Source organism: Delphinus delphis, chromosome 5, assembly GCF_949987515.2.
Source record: "Delphinus delphis chromosome 5, mDelDel1.2, whole genome shotgun sequence".
Classification (NCBI taxonomy): domain Eukaryota; kingdom Metazoa; phylum Chordata; class Mammalia; order Artiodactyla; family Delphinidae; genus Delphinus; species Delphinus delphis.
The window spans coordinates 112,261,250-112,283,180 of NC_082687.1; the positions used below are offsets into that span (position 1 = coordinate 112,261,250).

A 21,931-nucleotide genomic window follows, 5' to 3' on the forward strand; every position below is an offset into this window, starting at 1 on the left:
TGCTTTCCTTGGTCTGGTAAAGGGAGTGACAATTAATTTTCTTTGCGGAATCATTTGTGTACAGTCAACACCATTAACATCATTTGCAAACAAGTAGAATCCAGGGGTCATAAAACTTCATATTTTTCAAGTTTTTATTATATTGTCAATTCATTTGTTAAATGTTCTAGGAATATACATAATCATAAATTTCAAAATTTAATTTAATAAATGATAATAATAAATTTAATTCTTAGCATTTTGTGCCAGTAAATATATGGAAACCATGACATGAATGTATTAATAGTACTGAATACAACTTTGTCAGCTACTCGAAGTTAAATGTTGGTGACAAACCAGGACCATGTTTTGCAAAGAAGAAAAGCAAATATTTCTTTATTTTTGAGTCACATGTAAAAGCCTGAATACTTTTCATAAGAAAATCATTAAGTATAAGATATACAATGACCACAAATAGGAAATTTGCCATGAAGCAATTTGTACTTGTATTTGGTTCTTCCTACATGTATGACAAGATCTGCTTTCAAACTTTGTCAGTATAATATACGTAGATACCATATTTAGTGAAATTTTCAAAGAGTTTTTTCAATGCTATGGTGAGTAATGAATTTTTCAGGAATTTAGATAGATGGGAACCAGGTATTTCAGTACTATCATAGATTATAAGATAAATTTTTGAAAAAAACCCTCAAGACAAATTAGTGACATAGTGCTAAATGTTTAAGTACAATGTTGTCCTTACAAAGTTGTTTTACCTTAGAATTTGTCCTATGACACTAATTACTTTTTATGAAGAGGACATTTCTCTCCCATTTGTTTAAAAAGTAAGATTTATTTAAAGTTCTTTATGTTCTAGAAACTACAGAATTTTATTTCTGGCTGGCACAACAAATGATACAGAGTTGCTCTTTTTCTTTCCTCATTGCAAAAGTGTTTAGATATTTCTTAGTCTAAAAAGAAAGTTTGTTGAAGTTGCAGATCCACATTTCTAATGAATATTTACCTCTTTGCCTCTCTGAATCAAAATCACTGGAAATTAGTCTCTCTGAAATTAATAGCTTCAAGCTAATGCAAAAAGAAAGAGAAAATGAGGGGATCAGAGTCTGCCCATCTTCTGGGTTATATACTTGCATAAGATCAGCCACTGTCTGCCTCATCATTACTCCACTTCTGAGGCCTTGTTTGTTTCTCTTCTCAGAATGGACTCAACGCTCTCCATCTGGCTGCCAAGGAAGGCCATGTGGGGCTGGTTCACGAGCTACTGGGAAGAGGGTCCGCTGTGGATTCTGCCACTAAGGTAATGTTTATGCTAGTAGAATTTATTTCCTTGGAAAAGAGGAAATGATTTAAAGCTTCTCTTCCCGGGTTATACATTTCAGAGCTTTGCTGGAACACCACAGATTCTCAACAATGCAGAACTGAAATTGAAATTCTGTCCATTAAACTTTGCAGAGTTTGAATGGTTTCGTTTAGGGACTTATCAGAGACTGAAGAATTCTGTATCTCTAGTTTCTAGTATTCTATCTTTTTTCCTTTGATTCACAGAGAGACTAGACTAATATAATCCTCTGTAGACAAAAGCACCTATTTTCCCAAGGTTAATTCATTTTTTAAAATAATTGATATAGTAAACTTCTCAATGGAAATGAACAAATAATTTTCATGCTTTCATTAAATTGTTGTATCTTTTAATGTATTCATTTAACTTGGTAAGAGAATATACAGATCTTTTATACTCTAATGGAAAAGGGATTTGGGGATCATGGATTGAATTATTAGGATAAAATTAGATTTTGTCACTGTAACGTGTGTTCGTAAAGAAATTTGACTCATTTTTAAAGGAATTTACAAGATGCTTGGTATACTACAACCTGTTACTTCCTTGTTGATACTTCTTTTGGTTAAATATATTTGAACCTTGTCTTTGGGGGATCATTTCAGAAGCAACAGGTGTTTTAAAAAAAATATCAGTGGTGACAAATCTTTGTCTTTAGAAGGTGAAATTTTTATTTGGAAAAAAAACAGTAGCCTATCAGAATCACGCCATTTGACCAGGGCTGCAGTGTGACAGTCTGGTCGTGGGAGTTGCAGAGAGAGGTGGCAAGTACTCAAACCCCCGGCCGGGTCATTAGTCTAATCAGGGATAGACAGAAAGAGCCCTGGAGTAAATTAGGGATATGGCCAGTTAACCTGGGTTTCCAACACCTCATACATAATTGCCAAAGTGTAGACTGACCCTGCTCACAGTATAGTGTACAGCAGTTCTAGTGGAAATTTAAAAACGAAAACAAAGAACTCTTTGGCAGTTCCAAAGATGTTAAAATATGTTTGCTTTGCAAGAAATTGCTTACTTTAAAGAGAGAATAAATATTTTTATTAACATTTCTCTTGACAACATGAGATAAATGTTAAACAAATATTTAAGAATGTCAGTTTGAATGTATATCAAATTATTTGCTTCCCCTGAGTTGCTCATATTAATATATTCATTAGACCAATCACTCTTTCTTGCTTAACTGTTTATTATCATTTGTTTCCTTTCCTTTAAACTCTGTTGATGTTTTAAAATATAGGTTCATTTTTAATCACAGATTACAATTGTAGAATTTTAGATCCAGAAAAATATCTCATTAAATCTCCTCATTTAAAGAGAAGGCAAGTAAGTCTTCAAAATAGTACGAGTGGATAAAGACCCACAGTGAGGAGGTGGCAAAAAGAGAACTAGTGTCCAAAGTTTATGGCTTTGAATGTATAGATTTGCTTGCTTTTTATTTTTCTTTTTGTTATTTGTTTTAATCCTATGATAGGCATCTTTCAGTCTCTTAGCCTATATTTTCTTTTCATGATAGGTTTAAATTATTTTTCATTTTTGTTTGGTACTGTTGATGATAAATTTTGATGTAGAAAATGGTAGAAATTATTGGTAACATTGTATAGCTCATGTGAAATTTATTATTTTATTCCAAAAATATTTTGAACAACCGTGTGCTCCAGTGACTCGAAATACAACTGTGAATTGTCAGTTTCTCTACAACTGAAAATTCCTAGGTTTCTCTGCAAGGTGAAATAAATTCAATGGTTCAGATAAACTTTTTTTTTTAGTTTATATTATCTTGTGGTAGGACTCTTTTGTTGTAATAACATGAATGGTAATATTGTCTCTCTCTCTCTCACACACACACACAGACACACACGTACACACATCCCAGATTATTTGATTCAGTAAGATCTCAGTCTTTTCATGTTCTTAACACTAAACTGGAATTGTGCAGGATAGAAAAGGAAGACATTGTATGGGATGGCCAATGTTTTGATGGTAAAAATTATCTTTTCCCAAGGTGGGCTGCAATCTTGATAGAATGACAAGTTTTAACCACTTCAAATCATCAGCAAAATTCAAAATACCTGTACATTTTGATTTCTACAAAATTTGGAAGCCTCCAACATTTTCCATTTTGTTTCTCCAAAACAGAAAGGAAATACTGCTCTTCACATTGCATCTTTGGCTGGACAAGCAGAAGTTGTCAAAGTTCTCGTTAAGGAAGGAGCCAATATTAACGCACAGTCTCAGGTATTACATTCAGATTTTCTCTGAAGTAAATGAGTTTAACTTAGAACAGCCTTGTGAAATTGATTTAATGGGTTTAGCCATCTGTTGGGTAGATAGATTTACTATAAACACTCTGTGATTTATTTCAGGCAAGTTATTTTATTAACTCATGCCATGACATTTCTTATTTTCGTGATGTATCATCATCTCCCTCTTTTTTCTAGCTTCTTTTTTATTTTTAATTTATTTTATTGAAGTATAGTTGGTTGTGTTAATTTCCACTGTACAGCAAAGTGATTCAGTTATACATATATATATACATTCTTTTTCATATTCTTTTCCATTATGGTTTATCACAGGAAAACCATATAGAAAACCATTGAATATAGTTCTCTGTGCTACACAGTAGGACCATGTTGTTTATCCATATAGAGATATAATGATTTGCATCTGCTCATCCCAAACTCCCATTCCCTCCCTCCACCACACCACCCCCTTGGCAGCCACAAGTCTGTTCTCTATGCTTGTGAGTCTGTTTCTGTTTCATCGATAAGTTCATTTGTGTCATATTTTAGATCCCACATATAAGGGATATCATATGGTATCATTTGATATCATTTGTCTTCCTCTTTCTGACTTACTTCACTTAGCACATCATCTCCTCTTAATATAACTGAAAATTTGACAAGTTCGCAGTCTATCATTGTCTTTAAGTGCAAAGAAAAAAAGAATTATATAGTGTTTTTTCTAGAATGACAGTGATGTCTGTGAAAGATGAATTATTCATGCAAGTTATGTTGCTCTATAAAAGTATTTTCTCTTCTTAAATTGAAAAAATTCTCAAAAGATTTGTATTCCAGTGGGAAATCTGCTATAAAGTGGGAATCACACTACTTTGGGTACTTTGCATATAAAATATGGTTTTTACAAAGCTCCTAAGGGAAAGGAAAATTCGAGACCCACAGCTTTATGATGCATGTAATAACAATTGTATAGAATAGGGAATGATATTCTTAAAATGAAATTAAGAACAGTTTTAAAAGAATAATCAAAATACATCATACTATAAATTTGATCCCTATTTTTTCTCTGGTTGAAAGGGGAAGAAAATATTGCTTTGCCCAAAGCTTTACTCTTAGTATCTGTTATATATTTATGCAGAAATTGAGGTGCATATCTTTATAGTCAAATCCATTTCTTCTATTTTTTAAAGTTTTTAGCCTTTCTAATAACATAGGCCACACCATGCAGGCTACTGGCAAAATAAACCAGTTCCTCTCTATCCATTCTTTGGGCCTTTGAAGGCCTTTGTATAGGAATATGTGTTACGTATATTGTTCATTCATTCATCGTGCAGACATGACTCTACTTGTATAAATGGCACAAGTTCTGGACCCATAAAATACCAATGGGGAAAAGTAAGAAAGAGCCCTATTTTCTTTGACCTTAATTATAGGGAAGAATCTGTTTAAATTATGACAGACAAGAAATTATCCATTTTTATCTCTATAATATCATGCTGCTTTTTTCCCCATACAACCCACATTTTTAGTTAAGTGTGCATCAATATTTTAACATTTATTGAGAATATGCCATATTCTAAAATCTTGATTAAATGAAATTCTTTAAAAAATTGGTATCATTTGTAAAGAACTCTGGTGTATTCTATAATGATAATGGCATCTTGGGCTTAGAGACACAGGATACTACAAAATTGACTGTTCCAAAGTAAGGGATAAAAACTTCTTTACATCTGGAGAACATCTTTTTGCTTTGGAGCAGAGGTTCTCAAACTTTAGCCTGCGTCACCTGCAGGGCTTGTTAAAACACACGTTTCTGGGCCTCACCTTAGAGTTTCTGATTCAGTTCTGGCTAGGGACCTGAGAATTTTCATTTCTTACAAGTTCTCAGGTAGTGCTGGTGCTGTTGGTCCAGGGACTACGCTTTGAGAACCTTTGATTTAGAGAATGTAAGAGAAAACTGAGTGTAAGAATATCGCAGTAAGATTGTTTAAATATAGGTTCAACTACATGCATGAATCAGTAGTTTGTGTTCTTAAAAAAGCATGGCAGTAAAAGCCTCCCATTGCCTGTAGGAGGTTACTTTTGACAGGGAGTTCACATATGTGTTGCTGCTGTTAATATCTATAAAAAGAGCTTGGTTACTTTCCTCAAAATGACTAGTTGAACATAGTGATTTCATAAAAGTTAACAGGTATCAAATGCTGCAAGGTAAAAACTTGTTAAAAATTGTATCAGTTGTTACACTGTTTTATTAGACATTAGATGCTTTGGAGACTTTTCAAGGAAAACAAGCTAAAACCATTTAATCAGTGATTTGCTTTCAGTGTCAATGAGGCTGTTCTTCATAGTCACAATCATGCCAGATAATAACAGATCTTAAAGGAAAATTTATATTATCGATGAGATTAAAATAATCTTTATTTGTACTCTACTCAGTTAGCTCTGTTTAGATTTATATTGTAGGAAATCCTGACAGATAGTTTCACACTGATTTTTATATTGTGAGAACATTTTAATTTATACTGTAAGAACAATTAGTAATTAAAATTTAGGGTGTTTTTCTAAATGCATACGTCATTTGATAAGACCTGTAACATCATTTGCTATTAAATTCAGGTAGCCATCATTAACAAGTAACACAAATTGTTATTACTTAGAATATTTTATAATTTAATAATTGAAATTAAAATGCAGGAATTTATTTAAAAGAGGTTGATTATTTTGCCCTGTGTGTGATCAAATTCCAAAGGCATGGTTTTAAGGATTTGTTGAGGGGAAATGTGAACCCCTCTCCATGTATGATTCTTGTTGGTGGTGTCTTGTTTACGATACAAATTTCTTGTGTGACAACAATGAATGTCAGGTGAATGGTTAGGAGCCATGCTCATGATAGTTGAACAGCCACTCCCTTTTGAGAACCAGAAAAAGGGCATAGGAATCCCAGATGCACAACATAAATTCTGAAGTTTGTACTCAAATTATACCTTCTCCTACATCTTTTTAAGAACATAATACAAAGTGGGTGCAGAATAATCTGTTATTATAGGAGCGTGGGTGACTGCATAGTCGTTTACATTTGGCAAACTTCCGAGTTACTTGGAAATGGAGCACTAAGGTTATTGTTGAATTAAGAAGGTAGGAAACTCTCTGCAAAGCTCCAGGGAACAATCAGTAAACATTTACAGGCTCCTAGGTTATGGAGCTGTGTGCCTTTATGGAATTTTTCTGCATTCTCTACGTAAGCTATGCGATCCATAGGAGGCTGACCTTCAACATGGCACAGTGCCAATTTTGGTAGGCGGTGTGCTTAATTCATAAAGAATTCCAGGGCTTCCCTGGTGGCGCAGTGATTGAGAGTCCGCCTGCCGATGCGGGGGACACGGGTTCGTGCCCTGGTCCGGGAAGATCCCACATGCCGCGGAGCGGCTTGGCCCGTGAGCCATGGCCGCTGAGCCTGCGCATCCGAAGCCTGTGCTCCGCAACGGGAGAGGCCACAACAGTGAGAGGCCTGCGTACCGCAAAAAAAAAAAAAAAAAAAAAAAAAAAGAATTCCAGTATACTAGCAGGAACAATTTAAGTGTTTTAAAAAGAATTATGTGACTGATACAATGACAGTCAACAAATGTTTAAGTTTCTGTGCTCAATGGTGGTGGCAGTGTAGTCTCTACTGAGTCAGTTCTTGGTGTGATTTTAAGCCTTGCCTCGACCATGTAGCTCTCAGGCTTGGTTTTTTAGTCTCCTGGATTTAATGGTGTGAAGATCTCATCAAGATCTCAGTGAAAGCTGTTTTGGTGGAATAATGGGACTGGAAGTCAAATTAGAGTGATTTGAGGAATGCTGTTTGCTTTGAAGGTGGTTGCTTGCTTTCTGAAAAACACAGGCACGTTCATAAAATGTAAGCATATTAACATCCTTTAAACAGTCCTATATAAGTAATGCTGGAATGCTTTCCAGCTATCTGTGCGGACGTTTGTTTGTCACCTTTGTAACCTGTAAACCTATTAGACTTGGAGATATGACTTTAAAAAAATTGTTCCTATTATTTATTATCAAAGAAATTATACTTTGAGAAGGTTTTAAAAATATTCTCCGAGTGAGGAGTTTCTCTAAATTCTTGTAGCCTTTTTTGCCTGTTGATATTTGCCCATCTCAGGTTTATTTTTTAAATGTATAGTTACAGTTTCTGCAAGGTGGTAAACTTCTTGGGAGCAGATAATTTTTCTCGCACTTCATAGTTTTAGGATTTGGCACAATGCCTTGCTTACTTACAACTGGAGGCTAAACATATGCATGTATCCTCTTCACGTATAAGAATTAGCTTTGGTGTGTATTCCAGTCATTCCTAACAGTAGATGTTAATTTTTTTGTTTTTGTTTTGTTTTATTTGCGGTACTCGGGCCTCTCACTGCTGTGGCCTCTCCCATTGCGGAGCACAGGTTCTGGACGCGCAGGCTCAGTGGCCATGGCTCACGGGCCCAGCCGCTCCGCGACATGTGGGATCTTCCCGGACCGGGGCACGAACCCGCATCCCCTGCATTGGCAGGCGGACACTCAAACACTGCGCCACCAGAGAAGCCCTAGATATTAATATTAATAATAGTACAAATAATATTACTGGCTGCCAGGCACTGTCTTGTGGTGCATTGTGTGCATTATCTCTTTTGATCTTCATTGACTCTCAGTATTGATGACAGACTGAGACAAAGATGGTTCATTTACCTGCTCATAATTTTCTTCTCCAGGCAAAACTGCTTCTCCTAGTTTCCATAACAGTTCTACCTTCACTACAGACCCCAGAGAATAATTTTTAAAATTCCTCTTTCTTTTGGCCCAAACCCTATTAAGGTCCAAGTAAGCTGGTTCTTCTGAAGTAGAATCCATGCAAAAGGTTTGAGGTGAAAATTTTTTACTTGGTACTTTTTGTGAACTATAAACGCTGTATCTCTGCAAAATGTTCAAAGCATGAACCAAGTGCTGTTGCTTCCAAGGAAATCTGGCCTGAGAAAATGCCCCTCTTTAATCATCTCTACCAAAATTTACTTCTTGTTCCTCATATATGTGAGTATTGGTTTTAGATCTTTATTATAATGTCCGTATATAAAATTATTAAAATCAGAATGACCGCTGAAATACAACAAAGTGACTTAAAAACAGGTATTTGGTTTTTGATTTTACAAAGAAAACTGGCGTATGTTATTTATATTTTACCACAGCTTACAAAACAAACTGGGTCCTAGAATAGGTGATATCTCCGTACAGCTAAGTGAAACTGTGGAACGTGGGGAACATAGAACTTGCGGTCAGCTGTAGCTCTCTATCTTTTACCTTATTCAGTGGAGCCTATGATGTTTGAGTTCTCTGACAGTTATAGAGAGAGAGGAAAGTGTGATTTCATTAGAAGAAAGGATGGGCTAGAAGCTCTCATGAGACTGATTTAGACGTATACGTCCAGGGAGCTGAGTGTTTCTTGGAATAGATTCCAAATGCCAAAGAAATACAGCCCAATTGTAATATCTTGCACTTAGACTCTTAATTTTTTTTTTTAGACTCTTAATTTTAAAAAGTGTTTTTATGTGCTCTTTAATCTCATTTTATCTTTATAATGATGTGAATCAGCAGTGATTATTCTCATTTTGGATATGGGGAGAATTGAGGCACAAATAAGAAAACCAAGGTCTTATAAAAAATTAGCAATGGAGCCACAAACCCAAATGGCATGGACCCCTCCCTTCCAGAAATCCTCAGCATACTTCACTGTTTCCCATTAAGCTGTCTCTACACCTTCTGTCTCCTCTAGGGAGGTCCAAGACCCTACTTACATCCCACAAGAGCCAGCTCTATGGCTTAAATGCCATCCATTCTCTCCTGGTCTGTCCACTCAGATGCTGGAAATACTAAAAGCATTTCACAGAAGCTGGACAACTAGCAAGTAAGGGGATTCATTAGCACTGTGACACTCAGCCATCCATTTTCTTGGAGTGTTCTCTTACCAACAATTTTTAACACAGGGAAGACTATACTTTCTGAAATGTGGTTTGTGATTGTTTTGATTCATTTTTCTTCTCTATGTCTACATTGTTCTACTTTTTCTTGAAATTTCTTATGTTTTCAGTCCTTTTATGAGGATTTCAGGAACACTATATTTTTCTTTTTATTTTATTTTGATGGTAAGTGAGTCCAAATAAGATATTCTGATTTGGTATTCTTGATACCATATTTTACTGAATTTACTTCTATTTTTCTTGAATCCTTTTGCCTATTTTATGCTCACTACTCTGTGTTCATTTACTCCTGGAAATTTTATTCCAGAAGAAGATTTTCCTACTTGTAACACAAACATGATTAGGCTGTTATTTTATTAGCTTTCAGATGTTCAGATTATGAACAGTTGCAAGATTACATGACCATTGATTACACCCCCAGAATTTTAGAGGTGCATACACCCACTGTATGCAATGATAAATGTCTTTTCAGGTGTAGCTTCCAATAGTTTTTTCTTCATTGGCACTCACCCATTGTCAAACGTAATTTGAATTGGGTTTTGAAGAGGACGAAAGCCTACACAGTTGGCCAGCATGCCCACTACACGGAATCGCTTCCATATGGCCGTAGAGCCATCCTTGCCTCTCAAAATAAAAACTCATAATGGAACATTCCGTTCTGTTAACGCACACACACACACGCACAGTATAAAATGGGATCCATGATCACAGATTCCAAAAAAGGTTTTGTTTTCAGCTTTTTTTCCAAACCTATACATATGGTTCTTTTTTAATAAGGTTCTTCGTCTTTTAATTGGGAGAGTTACTATTGTAATACAAATTCTCTAAAGTTAAGATGATGGCATCTACTTGCATTTGACCAGAGATACAAGAGAAGTCAGGATATTTTTGTTGTCTTTTTGACTCGGAAAGTCAGTTTATTGGGTGATTACAAGTTTGCAAGTGCATCTGCCTTCCTCAGCATTCCAAATTAAATAAAGGAAATATGCTTTCTCCAGTTCTCCATCCTCCAATGTGCTTAGAGAAATGATGAGAATTGATATCTTTAAAAATTGAATGAATTAAGGCATAAGCATCATCAAATCTATTTCTTTGGTAGATGTCCCATTTATTTATCCCTTCACAAGCCTATCCAAGTCCAATATTACTGCGTTTTAAAGGAAATAAATTTGTAGTAAGGTAAGACTTGTAGGGAGAAGAGTAAAATGTCAAAGATAGCTCCAAATTTCTGTTAATAAATATGGAGTTCGAATTTCATACAGAAGACCATTCCTTCTCTCTCCTTCTGAGTTAGTATGGAAGATAAGCTACTCCGGCAGCAAATAGCTAGAATAGCAGTGTAGCAGTCTACCTCTTACTTCAGATCTCACAGCTTAATGTGTTCATTCCACAGCAACCAAGATGTAGGTGAAACCATCAGGAAGACCCCAAAACAAGCATCCTTTAAGGCAAAGACCACAAAACAGGGCAAAATTGGAAAAATATGACACTAAATAAAACTTCCCAATAGAAAATTGTCGGAAGTAATCATTCATTCCCTCCCTCCTTCCTTCACTCACTTAGCAGGTATTTGGGAATTTAATGTGTGCGCTCTAATAGGTAGGGGTGGTGGAGTCTGAGGAAGTGATGACTAAACTGCTCTCTTTTTTTAAAACTCATAGATAATTAAAAAAAAAATTTTCCCCAAATTTATTGAGGTATATTTGACAAGTAAAATTGTGAGATAGTTGAGGCATACAATGTGATGATTTGATACACATATACTTTGTGAAAGGATTCCCCCCCATTGAGATAATTAACAATCCATCACCTCACATCTTTCCTTCCTTCCTCCTTCCTTTCTTTTTTCTTTCTTTCTTTCTTTCTTTCTTTCCTTCCTTCTTTCCTTCTTTCTTTCCTTCTTTCTTTCTTTCTTTCCTTCTTTCTTTCCTTCTTTCTTTCTTTCTTTCCTTCTTTCCTTCTTCCTTTCTTCCTTTCTTCCTTTCTTTCTTTGTCTGTCTTTCTTTCTTTCTTTCTTTACATTTAAGTTCTACTCCCAGCAAATTTCAGTTATACAAGTGTTATCGGCTGTAGCCACCATGTTATACATTAGATCCTCAAACTTTATTCATCTTATAACTGAAAGTTCATACACTTTACCAATCTCTATTTGTCTCAACCCCCAGCCCCTGGCAACTGCTTTTCTATGCACTGTTTCTATGAGTCTGGCTTTTTTTTTTTTTTTAGATTCCACATATGAGTGATACCACGTGATGCTTGTGTTTCTCTGTCTGACATTTCATTTAGCATAATGACCTCCAGTGACCTATTCTCTTAAAGAAAGGATTGATATGAAAATTAGGGGTAAGAGGAGATAAAGTGTGCTATGGGAAAATGATATAGTATGTGCAAGAGCCTAAAAGAAATCTGGGAGTTGAAACATGAGTGGGAAATGTGGTATATATGAGGGCTGAGAGAGAAAGTCAGATCCTATGGGACCTTGTGAGCCATATTAAAGATTTCATTTTAAGATGTTTATCCTAAGCCCAGTATGAGGTGGAGGTGGGAGGTAGAGCAAGACAAGATTTGGATTTTGAAAAGCTCACCTGCTGCAGTTCAGAGAACAGCTTGGAGGGAGGCCAGGACAGATGCAAAGCAAAGTATCTGGAGACTGCTACAGAGGTTGACTCTAGACAGTCGGTGATATTAGTTAGAGTGGAGTGCTTGCTGCTGCCTTAGATGATGGAGAAAGGGAACTGCTTTGAGAGACATGTAGGACCTCTTTCAGAGCACTTGGTGATGATGGCAGAAGGGAGGTGAGAAGGGGGTGGTACAAGGATGACTTTTGGATTTCTCCTCTGTCAGTATGGATGGTGATGTAGTCCATTGATATAGAGAACATGGGATAAGGACAAGGTTTTGTTTTTGTTTGGGTGGGAAGGAGGGTAGAGAGCATGAGTTGTATTTTAAGTGCTTGTTAGGCATCCAAGAGGAGGTTTTAATGGTAAGTCTGAGTCTGCAAGCCCGGACTGTGGATTCTTAACGTACAGTGAGTGAAAAATAGCAGGTCTGGAAGAACTAGAATGAGAACCAATCAAGACCAGAGTAATAAGCAGTTGATTTAAACTTGGACAGGCTTCAGTTTAGCAGTGGTTAAGAGCAACATCTCTGGGGTCAGACAATCTTGAATCCCGAATCCTGCCCCCATCACCCACCTCCTACCCTTGTTATTTAGGGCAAGTTACTTATCATATCTGTGTCTGGATTTACTCATCTGTAAAACAGGAGTAATTATAGTACATAAAATGTAGGGCTGTTGTGAGGATCGAAGTATACAGCACAAACCATGACACATAACAAGCGCTCTATGTTAGATGCTGTTGTCATTTTTATTCTTTTTGTGGACCTAAGATTAGAGTCAGACATTTTCTTGTTGTTAAAATAAGGAAACTTTGTCCCAGCTTTCGACCAGAGAATCCTGAGTTTGACTGATTAGACTATCTTAAATCTCTTGCCCAAACTTGAACCACTCATTGTATCTAAGAGAATCGAATGTGTTGATTGGCTTAAGTTATCTGATGCTCTTCCTGGAGCTGGAAGCTGAGAAGTTCAGCTTTGCTGGAATTACATGAACTATGTGAGTAAAGACAGATACTCTAAGGAAAAACCAGGATGCTTTCAAAAAAAGGGGAGGGATCCTGGGTAGGCATCAACCAATACCTATTACTATATATTGGGCCCTCCATTTAAAAAATTCATTATAGATTATATTAGTTGTATACTACATCTGTTTATTTGTTGTTGTTTTTTTGGACTCTGAATAAAAAAAACAATTCATTTGCTTTCTTCAGTTTTAAAATTTCATTTACTTTCTTTTAAAATTCATTTGCTTTCTCTATATTTGTTTAAAAATTCATTTGCCTCTCATTTTTTGTTGACAAATACAAGGAGATTAACTATATAGTTATCAGTAATGGCTTAACAATGTAATGAGGTATTTATTCATTTTTGTAAAGTAAAACACGGAGGTAAATGTTTCCAGTATTTTGGTGTTATGTGAGAATGAATAGAACATCGCCAGCCATCTCATCTCCTTTGTAGAATGAACTGGTGGTAAGTCACCTGTTAAATTTAAATTTTAAACGAATAAAGGAGAGAAGCATAAATCTAAGTTATTCATCATTGTCAGGAATTGAGGGTAAACTGTTAGAAGCTGTTTATTGGGTGCTTACTGTGTACTCAGCAGAGTTCTCATTGCTGTGGAGGATTCTAAACAAGTGTCAGGCAGGAAGCTGCTTTTAAAAGTACATAGGCTACCTGCAAAGTCAGGACAAATGCACCAGGAACAAAGGCAAACAACAGAAGATGGTAGATGATTTCAACCTTCCTCTCTAGACTATATTCAAGAGAAGAAGGTTGAAATTGGCCAAATTCTATTAATGAAAAATTCTCAGAGGACCTGAGCCCATCACTGAAAGTTCTGCAGAGGGGAAATTGAAACAGAAGACTTTCCACATGGGAAGATTAGTTACAACAGTGATGGGAGGTATAATTGAGCTTGGTGAGTGTAGAAATATTGGTGAGACAAGCTGGTCTGGAACAACATCAGAATGTGCATTGAAGGTTTGTTCTTAATATGCCAATGGAGCTAGGGTATAAAAGGTCTTCATCTTTAGCCATGGTTTGTGAAAAACTGATGTTTAATTATGGTCAGTAAGATGACAATCAATTCAGGAAAGCGTTGAAAATAGTTTTAGGAAGATTAGTTCAGGTTGATGTATAGGGTGCACTGGAGTGAGTAACTTGAAGTATGTAGAATAGTTCACGTTTTCTTGGTAATTTATCCATGAGGAGGTGAAAGCGGTGATTATGGGAATACAGTATTTTCAGTGGTGTTTCTGATTGCTGGCAATACCCAGACATGATAAAATACTGTCTGCCAAATTTGCTGCTAAAACACATGACAGTATAGTGTAGTAGAAAGAACATGAGCTCTAGAATTAGTTATACGTGGATTCAAATCCCAGCTCCACGTTGTAAGTGATGTGAAACTTTAGGAATGCTTCCTAATCCCTGTGAGTGTTAATTTCCTTAAGTCATGTAGAGATATATTACTTATTTCACTGGGCTGTTAGGATTAAATAACAAATATAAAGTGTGTAGCTTTCTCTCCTCGCTACCACCACCCCAAATTTCTTAATCACTGGAAATAAAGACTGGAAGAATCCTTATACCTAAGAGGGCACTTGGACATTCTTCATTAAGCAAGTCATGGCATTTCCAATGCTGTCATTTCTAGTGAAGAGCTTAAGAAAAGGCTAATTGTCCAATTAGTGTTTGTTCTCTGAGGTAATCTGATCCTGGTTGAAGGGGACAGCTGAGGGGAGTGGAAAGAGCACTGTGTTTGGAGTCCTTCAGTGTTCAGACCCTGATCACATCACTTACGGGTGTACCCTTGGATGAATGACTATGAGCTGTAGTCTTAAATGGCCCTAATAGCATAGGGGTGGGGATGAAACACGATGACATAGTAAACACTCCATAAAGTTTAACCTTCCTAGAAAGATTTAGTACATTAATCATTTTAATGTCATCTAATAGTTTAGCTATTTAAAGTTTAGCTATTTAAAGAGGACCTTTGGAGAGAAGAGGTTAAAATAACTTATAATATCCTAACCCTGGTAAAGAGTTGTCATGTTCTGATTATCTGAGAAAATTTGTATGACATTTTAATTAATAAAATGCCTTCTTAACTTCCAAGCAAGCGCATAATCGTATCTTTTGTTCTTTTGCCCTGAGCACACCCGCAAATTACAAAGAGTAGTCTTTATTTTTGTGACTACAATTAGTACCCATTGGTTTTTTTACATCCTTTGCAGCTGTGCATTTACAGTATATTTAGGGAAATAATTTGAATTATCCTGACCTTAAAGCTGTGTGATAACTTTGGGATGCTTTCCAAACTTCTCTCTCATAATGCTAATTCAAAAGAAGAAGACGATACATAGTATTTGGAATAGAAACTAGAGTAGTAATTCCCAACCAGTGCTAGCCGGTGTGTGACAAAAAGCCTACTACCATGTCATAGCTAAGGCTGCTGAAGAATTCTGCTTTGTGAAAAAATCTAAATCTTAACAGTGACCTTCCTGCCAAAGACAAGAAGGTTTCATCAAAAGGGGAATTCTACTTTTGCTAAGTTTAAACCCAGAGCTATCTATAACCATTTCCATTTTCTACTGTTGGGATTGATTGTGTAATCTGTTGATGAGTTTTCCAGTAGATGTGGAGAGTATATGTAATGTTTGTAATGTTCTTATTAACTGGCAAATGGCACAGGGAATTAAGGGTATTATAAATATTTAAAGCTGCAGTTTTCAGACTCTCTTAGATATAGATTGCTCCATCTAAGCAAATATACACAACTACCTACTTTACTCATTCCTTCTTATTAATGGAAAGGCTATGTCATTTTTAATTGCAAAAAACTAAAAGAAAGGTAACACATGACTACCATGTTAGGCTACTCTTTCTTTGTGTTTTCAAACAGTGATAGCTCCTAAAACTCACCATTCTACTAGAAGGATCTCTGATATACCTCCTCGGAACACAGCACAGTTTACAAACGATTGTCCCGGTAATTTGGGAATAAGGAAGACATTGCTGAAAGTTATAACTCATTCAACATCAAACAGAGCAGCAGTGTTTAATATTTTATTTTCAGAGTTTTTGGGTTAGATAGCATTTGAAGAGAGTTACATGACTAGAAAATTTGAAAAAAAAAAAACCTGTCCAGGATCTGAATGTCTTTCATAAACAGAAAGAAAGTAGAATAGAGTAAGAGTGGTAAGAGATGTGGTCAGCAAGGTAGGCTGTGGTCAGATCATGTATGACCTTGTTAGACATTGTGTTAGTTATTGCTGCGTAACAAATTATCCCAAACTTTAGTGGCTTAAAACAGCAATAAACATATTATCATCATAGCTTCTGTGGATCAGGAATTCAGTAGTAGCTTAGTTGTGAAATTATGGCTCAGAGTCTCTTATGAGTCTTTAGTGAAGATGTTGACCAGAGCTAAAGCCATCTGAAGGCTTTCCTGGGGCTGGAGAGTTCACTCCCGAGGTAGTTTTTTTCACATGGTTGGCAAGTCATTACTGTCTGTTGGTGGGAAGTCTCAGTTCCATCTCATGTGAGTCTCTCCACAGGCTGCTTGAATGTTAATATGGCATGGCAGCTCATTTCCTCCAGAGCAGGTCACCCAAGAGAAACCTAGTAATAGGACAGTGACTTTGAACCCTCGCCTCGGGAGTCACACATCATCGATTCCACCATAATCAATGCATTAGAAGTGAATTACTAAGTTGGTCCACACTCTGTGGAAATGGAGTTAGGTTGACTTTTGAAGGGAGGAGTGTCAAAGAATTCGCAGCCATATATTTTTGTGTGTGAATTTTAAATTTTTATTTATTTTTTGATTTTTTTAAGATGCCATTTTGCCAACAACACAATTCTTTTCCAGAATTCTCTTCACAATTTATACTTAGGTTTTGAGCTTTTAGACATACGCATTGCTCTTTTTTAAATTTTCATTTTATATTGGAGTATAGTTGATTTACAATGTTGTGTTAGTTTCAGGTGTACAGCAAAGTGACTCAGTTATACATGTACATATACATATGTCTATTCTTTTTTGGGATTAACATATACACACTACTATATATAAAATAGATAACCAACAAGGACCTACTTTATAGCACAGGGAACTCTACTCAGTATTCTATAATAACCTTTATGGGAAAAGAATCTGTAGACATATTTTAAAACCACCACAGATGTAGAAAGAAACTTGGATCCTATTTCACTTTATTTATTCATCCATTTAACGAATATTTATTGAACACCCACTATGTGCTAAGATTGTTATGGGCACTGAATAAGGCCTCCCAGAGAGGGTGACACGTGTCAATGCCTGAAAGGTAAAAAGAAGAGGGCAAAAGTTTCCAAGCATCTTTGCCTCTGCTGTGTCCATTTACTTCCTACTAACTTCCTGTTCCCTCCTTAACCTCTGTTACTGCCCAGTCCACTTGGAAGTTTACTCAATCTCTGGGTTAAAATTTCCTCAGCAGTAAAAGGATGAGTCTCCTTTTAGCTATAACATTTTCATCTAGAAAAATAGGGCAATTTCTTTTAATCATTGAAATATACTTAATAATTTTAGCAGCGTAGAACTGAAAGTAAGAACAAGTGAAATAACAGTGAGCAGTTACAGAGAAATTAATTTATATACCATTTGAAGTTTCTATAATCAGTTTCTACTCGTTAAGCTTACACTCGATCTATGAAATTTCCTAAAGTATATCTTTAGCTGGGTGGTAATATGTTAGACATGAATTAGAGATCTTTGAAATTTTTAAAAAAATTTTTAGACCTGTAAGAATTCCTTTCAAGTTGCATTCTTGCATGAGATTTTACTCATGTTTGGTAAATTTACTTGAAGTCCTTTTTTTTAATTCATTAGACTCAGTATTGTGCTTAGAGAACAGAATTCCCCAAGTGATATATGCCTGCAGCAAATACACTCTGACTTTTCACACAAACGCCACATTTCTTGAGAGGGAGAATGAAAGAAGAATAGAAAAAAATGGCAAAGCACATTTTCTTTTCTTTAGATCTACCGTCTTGATTTCTTTAAGGCCTCCTAATTTCCTCTCAGGTCTGTGTGCTTGCGCCTGAGATGCCTTTCTTCATGGTATCAACTCTTTAGTGCCCTGGCAGCATTTTATTCATGCTTCTCTTTCGGCAATTATAGTATGTCTTGTGCTATGGTTCCATATACGTGTAGTCGGTGAATCTGTTATATTTTCTGCTCTTGAGGGCAGGAACAGTATTATGTTCATATTTGTTACTTGGTACCTAGTCCAGTGTCAAGGAGAAAAACTTTAGAACAAATTTGGTGCTATAAAAAAAGACCTTTTTTTGAAGTCCCCATTACAAGAAAAATTATTTATGGTGATAGATGATAGCTAGACTTACTGTGGAGATCACTTCTCAATATGTACAAACAATAAATCATTATGTTATACACTTGAAACTAATATAATATGTTAATTGCATCTCATTTTTTAAAAAGAGACCTTTTGAATTGAATAGTAACATTGACTTTTTTTGAATTTTATTTAATTTATTTTTTTATACAGCAGGTTCTTATTAGTTATCTGTTTTATACATATTAGTGTATACATGTCGATCCCAATCTCCCAGTTCATCCCACCACCACCCCCCGCCACTTTCCCCCCTTGGTCCATACATTTGAACATTGACCTTTATGTTAAGATAAAAGTGATTTTGTATGATCATTTCAGGTCATCCGACTGATGAATCTTAATTTATGTAATAGAAGAATAAGGTTATATGTTCTGGCAAAATTATGTCTGAAAAGTTAAGATTCTGTAAAAATAGGTAATATTGATACTTCTTAGAGTTTTGATCCTTATCCAAAACATTGATTCTAAACCATTTATTACTTTTCATACTGACATTATTTGTCTCTATATAATTTCTTTGAAATGACGTACAGATATCAATAGGTTTATTGCATTAAAATGTTCCCCCAAACTGCAATAAATCTAACATTTGATAGGAAGATTATCAGCTCATGTTCGTTCAGTTTTCCCAGATAATCCAATTAGCAAAAAAAAAATTTTTTCTCCAGTGGCTAAAACCTGATTACTGGTTCATATATCACTAATGAAAATAGGAACAACATTTTTGGTAATATTATAAGTGTTTGAATTCTCTAAAATATGATGCAATTTCTAGATTTGAAGAAAAGTATTTTAACTTTTTAATAAATCTGAGAAATGTTATCAATAACTAATAACTCATGCAGACTGAAACCACTTCTGATCTTTAAGTGGAATATAAATACATGAACACTAAATGACATTTCAAAATCTCAAAACCATTTCAATGTTTCTAATCCTCACTTCTCATCTGAATTATTACAAAAACTTTCTTTTTACTCCTCCAGACTATTCTCTGGCCATTTTCTAATTCATCCTCCCCTCTCTGGCAAATTAATCTCTTTAAAATGCAAATGTAGCCATGTCAAACCCCTGCTTAAAACCCTTCAGTGACACCCAAGAGTTCAGAATAAAATTCAGGTGCCTCTGGGCTTCCCTGGTGGCGCAGTGGTTGAGAGTCCGCCTGCCGATGCAGGGGACACGGGTTCGTGCCCCGGTCCGGGAGGATCCCACATGCCGCGGAGCGGCTGGGCCCGTGGGCCATGGCCGCTGAGCCTGCGCGTCCGGAGCCTGTGCTCCGCAACGGGAGAGGCCACAATAGTGAGAGGCCCGCGTACCGCAAAAAAAAAAAAAAAAAAAAAAAAAAAAATTCAGGTGCCTCAGCGTGACGGATGGGGGCTGATCCCTGCCTGTCTCGGCCTGCTCACCCCGCTAGTCACGGTGAATTTTCCAAAGATATGGTCAGGGTTTTCTCTTCTCATGAGGTTTCCTGCCTCTGTGCCTAAATTCAGTGTCTTCATATCTTAGCTCAAACCGAATCACTCCCAGTGTCTTCCAAGTATCACTCCCAGTGTTTCCTTCAGATGTAATTTTTTATCCAGTTGAGTTCTGTGTCCTTTTATGTTCTCGTTATACCCAACACATAACTTTTTTTTTTTTTTTTTTTTTTTTTTTGCGGTGCGCGGGGCTCTCACTGTTTTGGCCTCTCCCATTGCGGAGCACAGGCTCCGGACGCGCAGGCTCAGCGGCCATAGCTAACGGGCCCAGCCGCTCCGCGGCACATGGAATCTTCCCGGACCAGGGCACGAACCCGCGTCCCCTGCATCGGCAGGCGGACTCCCAACCACTGCGCCACCAGGGAAGCCCCATAACTTTTTTTTTTTGAAAGAAACTAACTATATATGTGTTCACGGAACTGTAATACAATAGTTTGGTTACTTGCCCATCTCAGCCTCTGGACAGTGAGCTCCTAATAAACAGGGAGCTTTCATCTCTGAATCACCAAAGCTGAACACAATGCCTAGCAGTGAAGAGTCACCAAACGCAGTTTTAGTGAATAAATATAAATGAATGGCAAATAATTAATAATTTGCCATGGAGAGGGATAATGTTCAAAATATTTAGTAACCAGTTGGTAGAGGCACCTATTGGTCACCCTGGAATTACCCTAACAACAAATAATGCTGTTCTTGTACGCATCCTTCCAGTATCAACCTGGGCTCCGGATCCCTTTGACTTTTTTATATCAAAAAGGAGAAAATGCATATACTTTCATACCTACCTGCAGCCAGACCATTTTAGAAAAACGTGGAGACATAATATATTGGAAAGCACTTGGGTACATGGACACAGGAGCCAATAATCCTGTGTGGCTGACCTATTTATATGGGAAGATAAAAGCTTTCCTATAAAATTTACAATGGTGTTAAAGTGCAGCCATGCCCTTTCCCAGTTACCCAGAGGTGTGCTTCACATTCTCTGGTGGACTAGTTCTTGTTAAATAGCCTCAGTAAGTTAAGGAAGGATAATTTCCCACATCTTTAGGACCTGTAGTAAATCTTTACTGCCTTCTCACTTCATACATTTAGTAACAGTAAATAGCTCCCCCTTCTTCTAGCCAAGGTGTTGTCTTAGCTCATGTTACCTTCATCACTTAAATACACTATCGCAAATATTGCAAAAGCTGATTAATCCCTTACTTCCATTCTTGAATCCTGCCATCCCAAACCAAGGCATCTGTGGTCACCAGAGTGAACTTTCCAAAATGCATGTGTGATCCCCGCCCAAAACCATTCAGTTGTTCTGCATCACCTAAAACAATGTCCTTGGGGCAGTTTTTTAAATGGAGCTTTTTTAAAAAAGGCATGTACTTTGGCTTCCTGTATGGAGACTACAATTCAGGAGAGGCAAGGTGGTCCCTAGGCATTCTTACAAGTTTCCACAGGAGATTCTATAACACAGCCAGGCTGCGAACCACACATCCACATGATCAAATCCCAACTCCTTTATGGGGAAGAAGGCTGTCCACGTACTGGCTCCTGTCTGTCACTTCCAGTTCACTTATTAGCTGGGAGGCTTTGGCCAAGTTACCTAAGTGTTTGAGTCTCAGCTGCCTTATTTCAAATGGGGATAATAATACCAATGTTACAGCACTATTCTAAGGATTAGAGATGATGTTGGGCCATTTAATTTATCATCCAAACTGAGATACTATTAATAATTACTCCAAGATAACTATGCATAAACTTAGACTGTCCTGGGGAAACCGGAGCATGTGGTCATGGTGATTTGAAGCAGTAGAGTCAAAGCATTTCCCACAGTGAATGGCATAGAGCAGAAGTTCAATAAATCATTTTT

General features: G+C 36.6%; 1 protein-coding gene across 2 annotated transcripts in view; it reads left to right on the top strand.

Moving 5' to 3' along the window:
• The window catches only part of ANK2 (ankyrin 2), a 242,204-nt gene that overhangs the window by 65,799 nt on the left and 154,474 nt on the right, over positions 1-21,931 (top strand). For both annotated transcript variants that reach the window (XM_060012911.1, XM_060012912.1), the window contains exons 3-4: positions 1,199-1,297; positions 3,473-3,571. In XM_060012911.1, the coding sequence (XP_059868894.1) occupies positions 1,199-1,297; positions 3,473-3,571 (198 nt within the window). The remainder of the gene's footprint in view (positions 1-1,198; positions 1,298-3,472; positions 3,572-21,931) is intronic.